The sequence below is a fragment of the Zophobas morio genome, unplaced genomic scaffold, assembly GCF_036711695.1.
Source record: "Zophobas morio isolate AGI-343-1 ecotype UQ-CSIRO unplaced genomic scaffold, CSIRO_AGI_Zmor_V1 ptg000024l, whole genome shotgun sequence".
NCBI classification, from domain to species: Eukaryota; Metazoa; Arthropoda; class Insecta; order Coleoptera; family Tenebrionidae; genus Zophobas; species Zophobas morio.
In genome coordinates this window covers 166546-181646 of record NW_026972129.1, presented here as the reverse complement: position 1 = coordinate 181646, position 15101 = coordinate 166546, and the positions used below count along the sequence as shown (strand labels likewise).

At 38.7% G+C, this 15101-nt stretch overlaps 1 protein-coding gene and 1 non-coding gene across 8 annotated transcripts in view; one reads left to right on the top strand and one right to left on the bottom strand.

The window, feature by feature from the left end:
- The window catches only part of Dscam2 (Down syndrome cell adhesion molecule 2), a 956598-nt gene extending 953301 nt beyond the window's left edge, over positions 1 to 3297 (top strand). For 6 of the 7 annotated variants that reach the window (XM_064064644.1, XM_064064647.1, XM_064064646.1 and 3 more), the window contains one exon: positions 2602 to 3297. In XM_064064644.1, the coding sequence (XP_063920714.1) occupies positions 2602 to 2839 (238 nt within the window). In that variant the 3' untranslated portion in view covers positions 2840 to 3297. The remainder of the gene's footprint in view (positions 1 to 2601) is intronic. The other variant, XM_064064645.1, reaches the window with a different exon arrangement.
- A 10988-nt stretch (positions 3298 to 14285) lies between these two features.
- On the bottom strand, positions 14286 to 14391 carry LOC135135715 (U6 spliceosomal RNA). The gene has a single exon (XR_010281633.1). It is a non-coding gene; the product is annotated as a U6 spliceosomal RNA (small nuclear RNA).
- Positions 14392 to 15101: the final 710 nt, after the last annotated feature.

Below are 15101 nucleotides of genomic sequence, written 5' to 3'. Positions count from 1 at the left end.
TCGAGTATGTACGGCGTTGATGACTCATCGTAATCAATAAATCGAAAACGATAAATGGATAAATCCAAGTGACACAACTAAACAACACAATAAGTGCCAGTGCTGACTGTGTTTTCAAGGCAACACATCTAAAGCTCATATGATTTTTTTCCAAGTATTCGAATTTCTAGAGTTCACTTATTATTTATAATAGTTATTTACAAGTGAGTAACCAATAATATACTTATTTAATAATACGTCGCGACTCACCAGTCATATCCTTTTGTCTGCCAATAAAGACCTTTTAACATGCTAGTAATGTTAAATACTATAATTTCTATGCCAACGATATTTAGTGTTTAATATTGGTGAAAAAAGGTTCATTAAATTTAAATAATCACTGGTCAACAAAATTTAATTTTTTCTCTCTAACTTTGAAATTGTTTTCGTTTAATTTGTCTCTGTGTTTGTAACAAAGAGCATAAATCTTATAACTTAGCTCAATTAAAAAAAATGCATATTTGCATATTAACAAAAGAACAACTATAATTAAGAAAAAAACAACGACTGTAGTTTAAAAAACGAAAAAAACAAAAGAAACAGCTAAGACCGACGTTTTTTCGGTTGCCTCCTATAGATTTTATTATTCTCGCTTGATGGTCCCGCAGTATTCTGCGAGCATTTTGGTGTTCCATCGATCTTGGTAACGTTTTTCTATCGACAAAATGACCAGATGGAAGCGTTCTCCATCTTCATCACTCACGTTGTCACAATTTTTGGGGAAAAAATCAAGGTGCGAATGCATAAAATGCACTTTAAAAAAAATGATAACATGTTTTCTACTAACTAAACGTAGTTTTCTTAGTGTTTCCCAAGAAGTTTGTACCAATTTGATAACAAAAAAATACACCTTATAGAAAGGTTCCTATTACTTAATAAGAGTACGATTTTCGTATTTTTCAAAGGATAATATTTTAAGATTACTTTTAAATGAGAGCTAAGTTTTGGTTTAGCCGTTTATAATACACACCTCAAAAAAATTAACGAAACACGTTGTTTTTGCGAATTTACTATAAGAGATGCTCCTGTAGGCAACTGTAGCATTTACAGTGAAGTAAAATAAAGACAAAACGAGCAAAAACAAAATTTACTACCAGAAGTTGGTCTTTTATCTTAGCCATTAAATGTTAATAACAATCCAACACAAACAAAAGTCAAGTTAATACGAAGTATTTCCATCTCTAGCTCTAATAACAGCCTACATTAGTCGAGGCATACTCTCGATTAAACCCCTAATGTACTCTTACGGAAGATATTCCCACTCTTGCACGATGGCATTCTAGATGGCATTAAAGTCTCCAAGAACCAATCTGCGCTCCTTTATCCTCAGTTTCACATAGTCCCATACATGTTCAGTGTGGTTCATATCGAGAGTCCTGGCTGGCCGTGGTAGAAGCAGAATTTCAACCTCTTCTAAATATCGTTGCACAATGTGAACTGTATGAGGCCGCGCATTATCGTGCATATATGTAAAATTTAGCCCTATGTAGGCTCCACAGGGCATAACATGAGGTTCCAAAATATCAGTAATATACCGTGTAGCTGTTAAACGAGCTCCTGGTAGCGCCACCAATTCAGTATGTCCGGTGTAGGAAATGCCACCCCAAAACATTATAGAGCTTCCTCCAAAATTCATTTGTAGAAGAATATTGGTAGGCAAATATCGCTTGCCAGGTCGTCTGTACATCGGCATACGACGATCTGAGGAATACAGCCAAAAACGAGATTCGTCTGCAAACAGTATATTGCTTCAATCCTCGACATTCCAATGCTGATGATTTAGCGCAAAGTTTAAGCGCGCTACCTTGTGTGCCCTGGTGAGCAAGGATGCTTTGGGAGGTACTCTTGGACGCATACCAACTTCTCGCAAACGATTTCGTTCTGTCTGAGTACCCAGCACCACATCGCGAGCAGTTAAAATCTCTTTTTGGAGCATTTTTGCTGTGCAGTGTCGCGACCTGAGTACTGTTAAGCGCAAAAATCGGTCATCTCGTTGTGATGTTTTCCGTTTACGACCTTGTCCTAGTCTTCTATTCATGCTTCCAGTACTTTGATAATTTTGCATTAGTTTAGAAATGGTCGAACGATCAACGCCCAGCAGATTGACCACAGCGTTGGGTCTAACCATCTTCAATCAAAGCTACAGCCCGGATGGCCGCTTCTTCGATAAATTACGCGTAATGCGATTAGGAACATTCATTATAAGCGAAAATGACGTTTTCACTTCAAACATTTCACAACCATGTGATTTAGAATTGGATCTAAGGGTACCATGATAAGATACTTTCTTTCTTTTAATAGATCCACCAGTTACAAATGATAAGGAACTTTTTTTTGCGTAGATGAAACAAAATTCCTTCTAACTAATCATAAGGCATGTTTTTTAGTATCTTTTTGTAATTTTTTCAGATGTTATTAACAAATTTGAAATGTTGCGTTAATTTTTTTGAGGTGTGTATTATTTAAAATTGTTGATTAAATAATAATTGACCAATATTATAAAAGTTAGAGCTTAGCTGTTGACCAATTTGGTAAAATTTAATTTATTTAATATATTTGCAGATTGTCTCAACAAGGCAGGAGTTCATCACAAAGACAAATTTTTTCACGGTTGTCAATCACCGAAACTACTTTTACTAAAAAGAAGTCTTTGGATCAAAACACCGTAGATCGACCAGAACTAAGTGAAGCCGAATGTGACATAGATACAATCAAGAAAATTAAATTAGGTTTGAAATCTTCTCTTTGGTCTAAACCTAGTAATTCTGGGCAAGCAACAGATTATTCCATTGCAGTTTAATTTGTTATAGATATGAATCAAAATTTTATACAAAAAATTAAAATGTAAGTGACCAGTTTATGTTTTTTTTGTCACAGCAAGAGGTAAGTAACCATTGAGAATATTACCAATGAATAACCATCCGTAAATCTTATAATTTTTACAGTGCGAATACTCTCTTTATAGTAATTACATTTTATCAAAGCTTCAGTCATTAAAAACAAAAAATACAATCCATATTTTGAAATTATAATCCCTACAGAAAGATGCACCATTAGTCATTATACCGGGTGTCTGGAAAATGGCGGATTAACTCTCCGCTACGCTCTTAACAATCAACTGGTGAGTCTGGGAAAAATAGTAAAAAAAATTTTTCGCACATTTTGGTGAAGTTATAATGATTTTAAAATTGGTTCTTTTGCAACTTTTAACAACTAAACAACTCATTCATTATCAGAATAACTAGTAGTAAAACTTTTAGTTAATATTTTGCTCGCCCATGACCATGTTTAATTACCATTTTAGTTAGAATGCACAAAGATATGGCTGTGTTGTTTTTGTAATAATTTGATAAAATTCCATTTGACAACAATGTTTGCCTGATATAAAGCGAAGGTGGATTTCAGTTACCATCGTTACTAAGAAACCAGAAAGTAAGCCGGAGGTATTCACGCATTAGGTGTGGACAGTGTTGCCAAATTTACTTTTATAAAATCACGTTTTTTTCGTAATCTACATTATAAAGAATTTTTTTATTATTTTTTTGGAATTCCCGAAACCCCCGTATATAAGGCACTGAAGAGTTAATCCGCCATTTTCGAGACAGCCGGTATATCTATGTTACCTTAATATTGTTACGATGATCGGTGAATAAAATCGGTGTGGGTAAAACTCAACAATTCAAATATTAATAACTCAAATTACACGAGTAACTATTACAGCGATTATGTACAGAATAACTCCGTAGTTCACTCAACTCGACTTAGTGACTGGACTGCTGAATTGGCTGAATAATTCTCTATTTAAAGCCATACTCTCCTTCTAGAAGTTTCATGATATAGGTCTTTCTGGAATCTATCGCGACTTCCGTTTCCAGGCGTTTCTCCAGCGAGCGCCAGCCGCTGTCCTCGACGATGAGTCATCTCCGTATACATTAGAAAGTTCTTGACGGCCCATAGGCGTTGTACTGGGACGGCGCTTGTGTTTATTTCGTAACATTGCCCACGCATAAGTTCTGATCGTCCCGATCAGAAACGTCGACGATGTCGCTGTTGTACTTCATCAGGCGGTCCAAATGAACGATCTTCATTTTCGTCTTCGGCCCTCGTCGGATTCTGTAAACGATATCGTTGATTCTCGTTACTACAGTATATGGACCTTCCCAGTCTGATGACAACTTCGGGTACCGACCTTTCCTTCGTCGGGGATTATAAAGCCATACCAAATCCCCTGCCTGGAATCCTACTGAGTTACCCTTAAAGTCGTAGCGTGTTTTCATTCTGTCACTCGCCACCCGGATCTTGTGCCGTACCGTTTCGTGATTGGTCAGCACCTTGTGCTTCAAGTCATCGACGTAATCTATGACCTCCTTTAGTTCTTCACTCGGAGAGCCGAACAAGATGTCACAAGGTAGACAAAATTCTCTTCCGAAAACTATCCGCGCCGGTGTCTGACCCGTCGTGTCATGGACATCTGATCGATGAGCCAGTAGGAACAGTGGAAGATGTAGATCCCAATCTTTCTGATGTTCGGCGACCACATTCGAAACATGTTTTTCCATGGTACGATTGAACCGTTCCTCCATTCCATCTGACTGATGGTGCAGCGGTGTAGTCAGTGTCTTCCGTATACCTATTACTTCAGTAACCATTTTGAATATGTTTGACTCGAAGTTTCTGCTTTGATCCGAATGGAGAATTCCATTGGGACCCCAAACCTGCTGATCCATTTGTCAATCAGCGTTGTTGCAACCGTCGTGGCTTCTTGATTCCGTAATCGCTGACGATCATTATGCACTTATTTCCGTACTCGGTCACCGGGAACGGACCCGCTATGTCCACTGCAATTCTTTCGAAAGGCGAACCGACGTTGCATTGTTGCATCGGCCCTCTCGCCCTAGTCCTTGGTCACTCTCGCACAGGTCGTACATTTCTTGCACCAGTTCTTCACATCTTCTCGACAACGAACCCAGTAGAATCTCTCCCTGACTTTAGAAACCGTCTTGTTAATTCCAAAATGAGCAGCAGAACCACCGTTGTGCATTTCTCGAAGTACTTCCTTGGTTTTAATGGCCGGAACTACCAACTGCATGGTGGTATGTTTTCCATCCGGACTCTCCCAAACTCGCTTAAGCATTCTCGACATGCAGAGACTTCAACTAAGTCCATAACGCATTGAAAGAGGGTGACTCATCTGATATTTCCGACCAAGTTGGCCGTTTTGCCCCATCTTCTCTCCATTTGAGCAACAGCCTGATATCATCCTCCTCCTCTTGGTTTTTTCTAAGATGTGCTGTAGTGCATTCTTCATCTTCTACGACTACTGTCCTTCCACAGTTGAACGTTTCACGTTGCGCCATCTTGTCGCAGTCTTTGCAGTTCTTATACGGTCTTCTCGACAAAGAGTCCGCATTATTTTAAAGTTTACCAGCCCTGTGTCGAATTTTGAAGTGATACTGTCGAAGTCGTTCAAACCATCTAGCCACTTGTCCTTCAGAATTCTTTATATGAAGGAGCCTTGTAACGGCTACGTGATCAGTTCTAATCAGGAATTTGCGTCCATACAGATATTTGTGGAAATGTTCAATAGCCCTGACAACTGCCAGCAACTCCTTCCTCGTGGCACGGTAGTCCTCTTCGGGTTTGGAAAGTACGCTGCTGAAGTACTCGATGACTCTTTCTTCTTTTTCAATGTTTTCAAGGCTGCCTCAGATTCAGCAGTCCAATTAATTGAGACTTCAAATTCGTCAGTCTGTGCAGAGAAGCAGCAATATCAGCAAACCAGTTGACAAACCTTATAGTATGTGCACAATCCCAACAAACTCCGGACTTCGTGCTTATCTCTTGGTCTTGGCCAATCGCGAATTGCCCTAATTTTCGTTTCGATAGTCTTGATCCCGTTTGCCGAAACAGTATGCCCCAGAAATTCTACTTCTTTTTGGAAAAGGAGGCATTTCTTCGGATTCAGCTTCAAGTTGACCTACTTTATTCGACTAGATACTGCTTCCAAGTTGGTCAAGTGCTCCTCAAATGTCTTTCCTATTACCATGATGTCGTATAAATTAAGCAAACATGTTTTTAATGTTAGCCTTCGTAATACCATCTCCATTAGTCTCTCAAGTAGCCGGAGCATTACACAGTCCAAAAGGCATTCCTGTAAATTGATACAAGTAGCTTCCGGCTGAAAAAGCGGTTTTTTCCTCATCTTCTGGATGAATATCAGCTTGCCAGTAGCTGCTTCTTAGGACTAGCGTGGAAAACCAGGCGGATCCTGATAACCTTGTGAGCGTGTCATTAATTCGTGGAAGCAGGTGACTGTCCTTCTTGGTTACATCGTTTAGTTTCCTGTAGCCTACGCAAAATCTCGTCGATCCATCATTTTTGTAACTAGCCCCACATGCGAATACCTTGGACTGTTTTATTCCTCTATAACACCTTTGTCCAACATTTTTCGTACCCGTTCGTCGGCTTCCTCTTGTTTTGCCAAAGGTAGTCTTCGTGGGGCTTCACGGATCGGTTCCGCGTCTCCAGTATTTATTCGGTGTCGCACCATGTTTGTGCGCCCAGAGCACTGTCCAGAGGCAAATATTCCATTGTGTTTCTGTAGAAAATCTTTTGCCACTTTCCGCTGATGTTCGGTTAGACGACTAAGCTCTAGGGCTTAGTCGTCTACTAAGTTGTTAAGTTGCTTCTTATTTCTTCATCATTGTTGTCAGAAAGATCTTTATGATGAAATATCTTCATGACTGGCTTTGGGGAAAACATTTGCGACGCGTACAGGTATGTCACAATCGGTATTAACTAAAACACTCGCAATCATGAGATTCTTCTTGGGGCTGTGCGGTTGTTGAATAATGCCGAGAGTAAATCGGGGTTTGAATGCTGTTCTGACTGGAACAATCGTTTTTGCATTCGATCTAACTTGCACATTCTGGCACGCGATCAGTCTTACAGGCTTGGATTCAATACTGCGCTGATTCAGAAAAAACTCTTCATTGCCAAGACATAGGACCTTCTCCACTGAATCGACCGTCAGTCCATGGCAGCTAATCAAATCAATTTCCAAAATAAAGTTGTCTTCAATGTTAGCCACGAGAACCCGATATTTTATCTTCAGCTGACCAATGCAGATTTCTACCTCTGTTTCACCCATAATTGCCGTCGACTATCCAGTTACGATCTTCAATCTGATTGTTTCTTAATAGTCCTTAGATCTTTAGCTCCCAAGAATCCTCTACGTAGGATTGAGACTTCAGCTCCAGTATCGATCGTGATTGCCACGCAATTCCCATTAATCTTCCCCGGTATAGTTGGACTACTGCCTTTGGTGAAACTGCCTATTTTCACTTCCCTGGGGGCCTTATTCGTACCAGCCAGTACATGCCCCAAAGTGCCAGCTGTTTTTAGTTTTCTTTTTCTTGTACATTTCGTTGAGGAGATCTGTGTTGTGTGCTTCTCCTTGGAGCTGGTAATCGAGCACGACAATCACGCTTGAGATGTCCCTGACGCGCAGATCTATAACATTCCATGCTTTTTTTAGGAAACGCACTGTTGTCTCTTCTCTTTCTGACTTGTCGTTTTCTCCTCTCTCTAATTCTGCAACTCTAACTTTGTGGCATGTTCTTGAAGATTTGTAAGCCACCTCCATTTCCAATGCGAGAATCAGGGAATCAGATGTTTGATAACTCGATACTTGTAGGATCTTCTTAACTGTCGCGAATCCGATTTACAAAGGTTACTATCGCAAGCTCATCTTGAACAGATGGTGGTGCGTCGGGGTATGCAAGACATACCAGTCTCTTAACGTCTACTTCAAATTCTTGAAGAGATTCTCCAACTTTCTGGGTTCTTGTTTTTCCTTGGGTTGTTTCCTTGTTTCAAATGTTCATCTCCAAATCGAAGTTCCAGAGCGGCAGTTAAGGCACTATATCTGTTTCTATCTTCTTCGGATAGAGTTTGAAGTATCTTCAGGGCTGCGCACGCAAAGCTATTACCAATGCTGTCGCTTTTTGCTCTTCTTCCCAAAGATTTGCCGTCGTTGTTGCCAGATGTTGCTGCATTTTTAATTATTTTTTTGAATTTCTTCAGTTTACCTTCCATCCGATCTTCCATAGATTTCATTCGATCTTCATAGCTTTCATTTGTTTTTTAATTTCTTCTACTACGTTCTTGTTTGCTTCCACTTCCCTTTGAAATTTTTCGGTTAGGCTGATTTGTTTATTTATTTTCATTTCCATTTTTCCGTTCAGTTCTTCTGTCGTTGCACTCATTTTCTCATCTCTTGCGTCTTTCTTCTCGTTCATTTCTTCTATTCTTGCGTCCATTTTTTCGTCCTTTTCTTTGGTTCGTGCGTCCATTTCTTCGTTTATTCCCATGTTTCTCGCGTCCATCTGTGCGAGCATAGCCATAATCTGTTTTACTTGTTCTTCCATCATCGCTGCAGTTTGAGTTTTCGTCTCGACAGGAATAAATTCTTCAGAATTCTTGTCCACAGCCCGGAAATCGTCTTAAAACTAGTGATTAATTTCAGATCTCACTTCCGACACCAGTGTTACGATGATCGGTGAATAAAATCGGCGGGGGTCAAACTCAACAATTCATTTTTTAGTAACTCAAATTACACGACTAACTATTATAGAGATTATGTACAGAATAACTCTGTGGTTCACTCGACTCGCCTTGCTGCTGGACTGCTGGATTGGCTGAATAATTTTCGTCCATAGGCTTCGTACCGGGGCGGCGTATGGGTTTATTTCGTAACAATATTTAGGTTTCTTTCAAATATCCCATGTAGAAATTTTTGTACAATTTTATTTTTCTGTACATGTGGGGCTCTCTGACCGAAAGCGGAAAGTATTGTGGTCATTATTACTTGTTTCAGTTAATAAGCGTTTTCTGTCTTTAAGTTTAAAGCACTCAGCACAAACGTATTAACCACAGCATTTAAAAAAATCAAATTTGATTTGATCGAACTTGTTTTCATTGAGTGCTAGTTAAAACATCCTTCAAATTCTGTATTAAGTTGATTGTTTTTCCCAAACTTTGATTAAGTACATTGTATTAATAATTCTACAATGTTACTTACATATTAGTGACAATGTATGATCCGCATATATATAGAATATTAAATGAATATGAAAGATTTGGAAGACATTTTGTACAAGCATCTAAAATTAATAAATTATGTAGACTATCTGTGACTTTGAGTAACCGAATTAGGACAAACTACCCTAGAGATATCCTACTTAATGTAAATCCCGCACTTGTAATTTTTACTTTCACCGAATTTGAATTTAAATACCAAGATAATTCAGAAATCAATGCGAATTTGTGTTTTTTTAATACGAAGATATGCGATTTAGACGATGTGGTTTTACTGAATTATGCATTGATCCAATAGTTATTGACTACCATAGTCATAGCTGCAGTGATTACTTTTATACAGTTTTACAGCTATATCTAATAAAGAAGTGCCGTTGACAAATATTTATCGCATTATTATCAAGTTTTTAGTAGGTGAAAATATTTTACTATCCTAAATTTATGTGCTCCTGTATAATCAGTTTCACAAGTGTGGTGATGATGAAAGAGCTTAAGAGAAATTCGAAAAAAATCCAAAATGATTGGCATCAACGACATTCATAGACGAGCATTAATGAGAATGTGGTGAAATACATGGGACTCTGTGACTTAGCCGCCTTTTGGCTTCAAAGCATTTCCGACGAGAAGACCATCATCAAGAAGCTTTTCATTCACACTCGAGTCCAACAACAATGCAAGTTAACACCGGAGGACGACACCCGTCCCGTAGGACTTGGAACCCACCTCAAGGTTCCAGACTTTGTTTGCCGAGGAGCATCTCGAATGAGTAGGTATATCTTCGCCAGAACCTGTTAGCCTTGTGTGCTGTGGGTTACCATGGCTTCTCGAGCCTTCGGAGCATTTCAGTGTTTGGTACCTAGTCTCCACTAGAGGAGGTACGTTTGACCAGCTTGTTACCCAGCAAACACAAAACTATGACAGTTATATAACAACATGATAGTTAGAAAAGTTCTAACAGATTATATAACGCTATCATAACATTAACATAACGTCACTATTTCAATTTCCTCCTTAAGTATATTATAACGACAATATAACAGTTAAATAATTCTGTTACTCTAACATTATATAGCCATAACATAACTCAGGCATAACCCTGTTATACATATGGTACATTTTTTAAATGTAACTAAACTGTAACAGTTATATAACACGTTAAATAACGAAAACACAACATCAGCATAACGGTTCTATTCCAATTTCCACTTCAAGCAACTATAACGGCGACATAACAGTGATACAACTTTGTTATATTTTTGTTATATTCTCGCCATATAACTTGCCAAATACAAGGTTGTAGGTGTAACAATCATTATTTTGAATTATACTTACTGGTTTTGCCTAATTTTGTTTTAGTTGAAGCACCTTGCTTGATATATAATTTAATTTGTTGGAAAGAAATGTTGTATTCAACATTCATTTTATGAAACTCCGTTTTTCGCTTGGAAACTGGTGTAGTTTCTGCCTTGACGTATAAGGCCATATGCACTTCTCGATCGGCGTCAACAATTATTCCTAAATTCCAAACGACACGCAGTAGCACCGACTGATTAGTCTTTATCAGGGTACAGAGCGAATACTGTGTGAGAAAGTAAAGGTGCTGTGCTACCTGGCAGACGTAAAAGTAGGTAGCGGTTGCAGACGAGTGATAGGAGGATCTATAAGAGCTCGGAGCTGAGTGTTACCTCTTTCTATACGTCAAGGTAGAAGGGTTATATGGCTCTCGTTGTGGGCTTTTACTATTTTTACTCGTGCTTATATAAGACTACTACTGTACAATAAAATAAGACAGATTACCATTAATTCCCATAGTGATGTATGTTGACAAGATTTTTAGGTTATCTCCGACTTCTTCCATGTATTTGTGATGTAAATGTAATTAGGTTATATTGATTACTTGGTCTTGAATAGCAAACACAAATCGTTCTGTTTCGGCATACCAACTTGATTTTTTTAACAAAATCAATGACATCTTCTTGTTGACATGAGTTTCTTCTAAGTCTTTGTAGAATTTTCCATGCAGTTGTTTTTGTTTTAGCCCACTTATTATTTTGTCTATTGTGTGGGGAGTGTGGATTTCTTCGGTGTTCGACAGATTTAAGGGTGTGTGGTTCAAATCTGCCTTTTTGCTCGTTTCAAGAAATACTTCTTCAGATCTGAGATTTGTCTCTGATATAAGTTTTCTAGGTTCTGGAAACCCCTTTCTCCATTCTGTCTTGATAATGAGAATCTTTCAATTTATTTATTGTTATTTATTTGATCCCAACAATTATTATTTATTCATTCATCGATATATCGGAATTTTCTGCTTTTCACATAGCAGACCGTTTCACCGTTCCTCCGCGAAAGAATATTGAAACCGTTCCTGCGATCACCGTTTAACTCACGGTGACAAGGAAGAACCGTGAATAGTCGCGGTTCACGCCAGCGCCGTGATCCAAGGATTAAATCGCTACTTTCGTCGCTCGTTGTTCCTTGATAGATCACCGTGACAAAATCACCGTGATTCAGAAGGAACGGTCGCCGTGATCACCGTGATCGCAAAATCACGGTATCGCTCATCTCTATATCTAACCGACTCGATCCGATCTGCTCCGACATGACCGCGCGTCGCGGATCAGGTCACATCAACTCATAAAATAATGATCTTCGAATGCCAGCTGCGAATCGGATCGGTAGATAATGTAACAATCTTGGAAAGCACGCGATCCGAACTAATGTGACTCGATACGATCCAATTCGACTCGATCCTGTCCGACTCCATCCAACCCGATGGGTTCATAATATACGCAACTATCTTCGAACGCGCGTGATCCGATCCGACTCGGTTCTATCCGATCCAACTCGATCTTATCCGATTTGACTCGATCCGTTCCAACTCGATCCAATCCGATCCGATTCGATCCTAACGATCCGCGCGCAACTCGGATTGGGTCAATTCGAGTCATAATATAACAATTCTTCTAAACGCGCGATAAATAATCTGACCCGATTCGATCTGACTCCATCCTATCCGATTCGACTAGACCACCTCAGATGCGCAGATCGGGTTACATCGGCTCATAATATGAAAATGAATGCAAATGGTCCGACTCGATCTGACCGACCCACCCCTTCGGTACGCGAAGATCAGTTCGGATACGGTCGGGTTAGATCTCGTCCGATCGGATCGAATGGATCCGATCGGGTCGGCCCAATTTGAGTCGTATGGAGTCTGGACATAAACGGTGGTGGCGCCTCTTGGCGGCAAACTCAGAAGTATTGGTGTGACAACATTAGCCGTTTCGGTAGTGTTGGTAGTGCATTTAATAGAGAATAAACAAGATTGCGGCCTAGTGTGTGTCGTATAAAATGGCATTATCGTTTCGTAGTAGTTGCACAAATTGTTGTTTTGTTGGATGTAACAGCATTTACGCCAATACTGACAAAACAATAAGATTTTGCCGCTTTCCGGTACGAGGTCACGAACAAGAAAAACGATTGCGTTGAATCCAAGCTGTGAAAAGAAAAGGGTAAGAATGAATGTTGTTTAGGTACAAAAAGTATAACAGAAAATCTGTGCTCTAGATCTGACACATTAAAGGAACCATGAGAACCAAAATCTCATTCCAGAATTTGTAGCTAACATTTTGTGGGTAATGCAAAATCCAATCATCCTGTCAGCCCTTCATTTGTGCCTACAATATTTCCAGAGATACATACATTTTCTTATAAAAATGTCACAATTCAAATAAAATACGTTTGCGGTGCTACAAGAAACAATGTGTAAGAATTGAAGAAAGTAGCTCTAGATTTTCTAGGCACATCTGTAGACAAGTAAAGGCTTCTACTCTCCTTTCAACTAAAAGACATATTTTAGAAGAAGACATAAGTGGATCCATATTGGAAAGCACAAATACATTAGAAGAAAACACTCCGATGATAGATTTTAGTTCGCAAGTAAATTTTGGGCCAGAAGTAACATCTTTTGTATTTCATTGTAAACTGCAATCTGAGAATGGCGTTCTTACATATTGCAATATTACTCAAACTAATAATTTTAAAAGTTATTATTATTATTATTATTATTATTAAATTTAGCATGTTCGACAGGATAACCCAATTAGTGAACATGCGTTTCAGAATATTTCAGTTCGCCTTTACATCTTGTTTACATCCACAGATTTTATTTGTTTCTCAGTCGTATTAAAAAAATCAATTTGTTCATGTGCCAAATTTCCTATGTTGAGTATATTAAGTAAAGGAGAGAAACGCATTAGGTCTGTCCGAACAGCCGGTGGATAAAACAGATATTTCTTACGAGAACTTTGGAATCTCGCACTAAAATGAATATTTATCTGTGCCAGTAAATTAGGACATTTAATTTTATAATTCAGCAATTTATAAAGAAAAAGTATGTTAGCTATTTTATGGCGGCTCAGCATACTGTGGATTTCAAATCTTGTCAACAATCTATCCTCTGGATAACCAATCACAGGATATATACCATCCTCCCTATAACTAAGAAATTTCAAAAATCTTCTCTGTATACTTTCGATGAGTGCTTGATGATTTGCATGATGAGGAAACCAGACAATTATAGCATATTCCAACTTGCTCCTGACAAGAGCTTTAAACAACTGCAGTAAAGTTGAAGTATTTTTAAAGTCTGCAGCATTGCGTATAATGTAGCCACATATACGGGAGGATTTTTTGTAAACACTGTCTATATGCTGTATAAAGCTCAACTTGCAATCAAAAGTAACTCCTAAGTCAATAATTATGTCTGGACGCTCTAAAAGACTCTGAGATATCATGTAATCATACATAATACTCCGCACCTTTTTGCTAAATGTCATAGCATAGCATTTTTTCCCATTCAACAGAAGTCCATTTTTGTCACCCCAGTCAACAACTTTGTCAATATTGTTCTGCAAATTCTTACAATCCTCAGTACATTTAATTACCGAATATAATTTCAGATCATCCGCATACATAAGACAAGCTACAGTAAGGTTGGTAACAATATCATTAATAAAGACATTAAAAAGCATTGGTCCCAAAACAGACCCCTGTGGGACTCCAGAAAAAGCTAGAAACTCTGCAGACTGGAAGCCATGACAATGAACAAACAACTTGCGTCCAGTAAGATATGACCTAAGAAATTCAAAAATGTGGAACGCTTCACGATTTTGCGTGTCATCCTTGCGCAGGGGCCATGCTAATCTTCTCTGTATCGTTCCAATTTTAGTATATGTACCGCCGAAGCGGTACATATACTAAAACTACAGTTATGCTGAAAAAAGTGTTGGGCTAGAATCTTCTGAAGAACTTTGTGCTGGATTTTATGGAATAAGCTCTGTTAAAACTGAGGAACAACTAGCCAGCTTATCTAGGTTACATTATGTGGAGGCAGGATGTGTACATCTACCCCCACCATACACCACTAGGTGGACAAGTTGAGCGGCAGTCGTCACTGGTCCGCTGCATGCATTGTATCTAGAGTTAGTCGGTTATTAATAAAGAGTAATTCAAAATATCGGACTTTAACTGTGACCCCTCCTGGTGCTTCAGACGACTCAACATGGCGCTGCGACAAAAAAAGGAAGAAAGGAGTTAGTGTAAATGTGCAGTGGATATCAGGGTTATAAAATAAACATTTAAAACAGTGCAGCGGCGAAAATGGCAAACGCGTTACCTCGACTTATTCTCAATAACGGAGGTAACCCGGGTGAACAGTGGAAACAGTGGTTCAATGGATTCCAAATATATTTAGTAGCCACAGAAGTAAATAAAAAAGATGAGGCCATCCAAATTGTCCAGTTGCTACACTTCGCGGGGCCAGAAATTCAGAAAATACACACTACTTTTAAATTCGAAGAGGCAGAGAAAAATAAACTCAGTGTAGTCATCGAGAAATTCAACAAACGCTTCACACCACGGCACAGCTTAACATTTGCACGATATAAATTTTTCCAATCGAA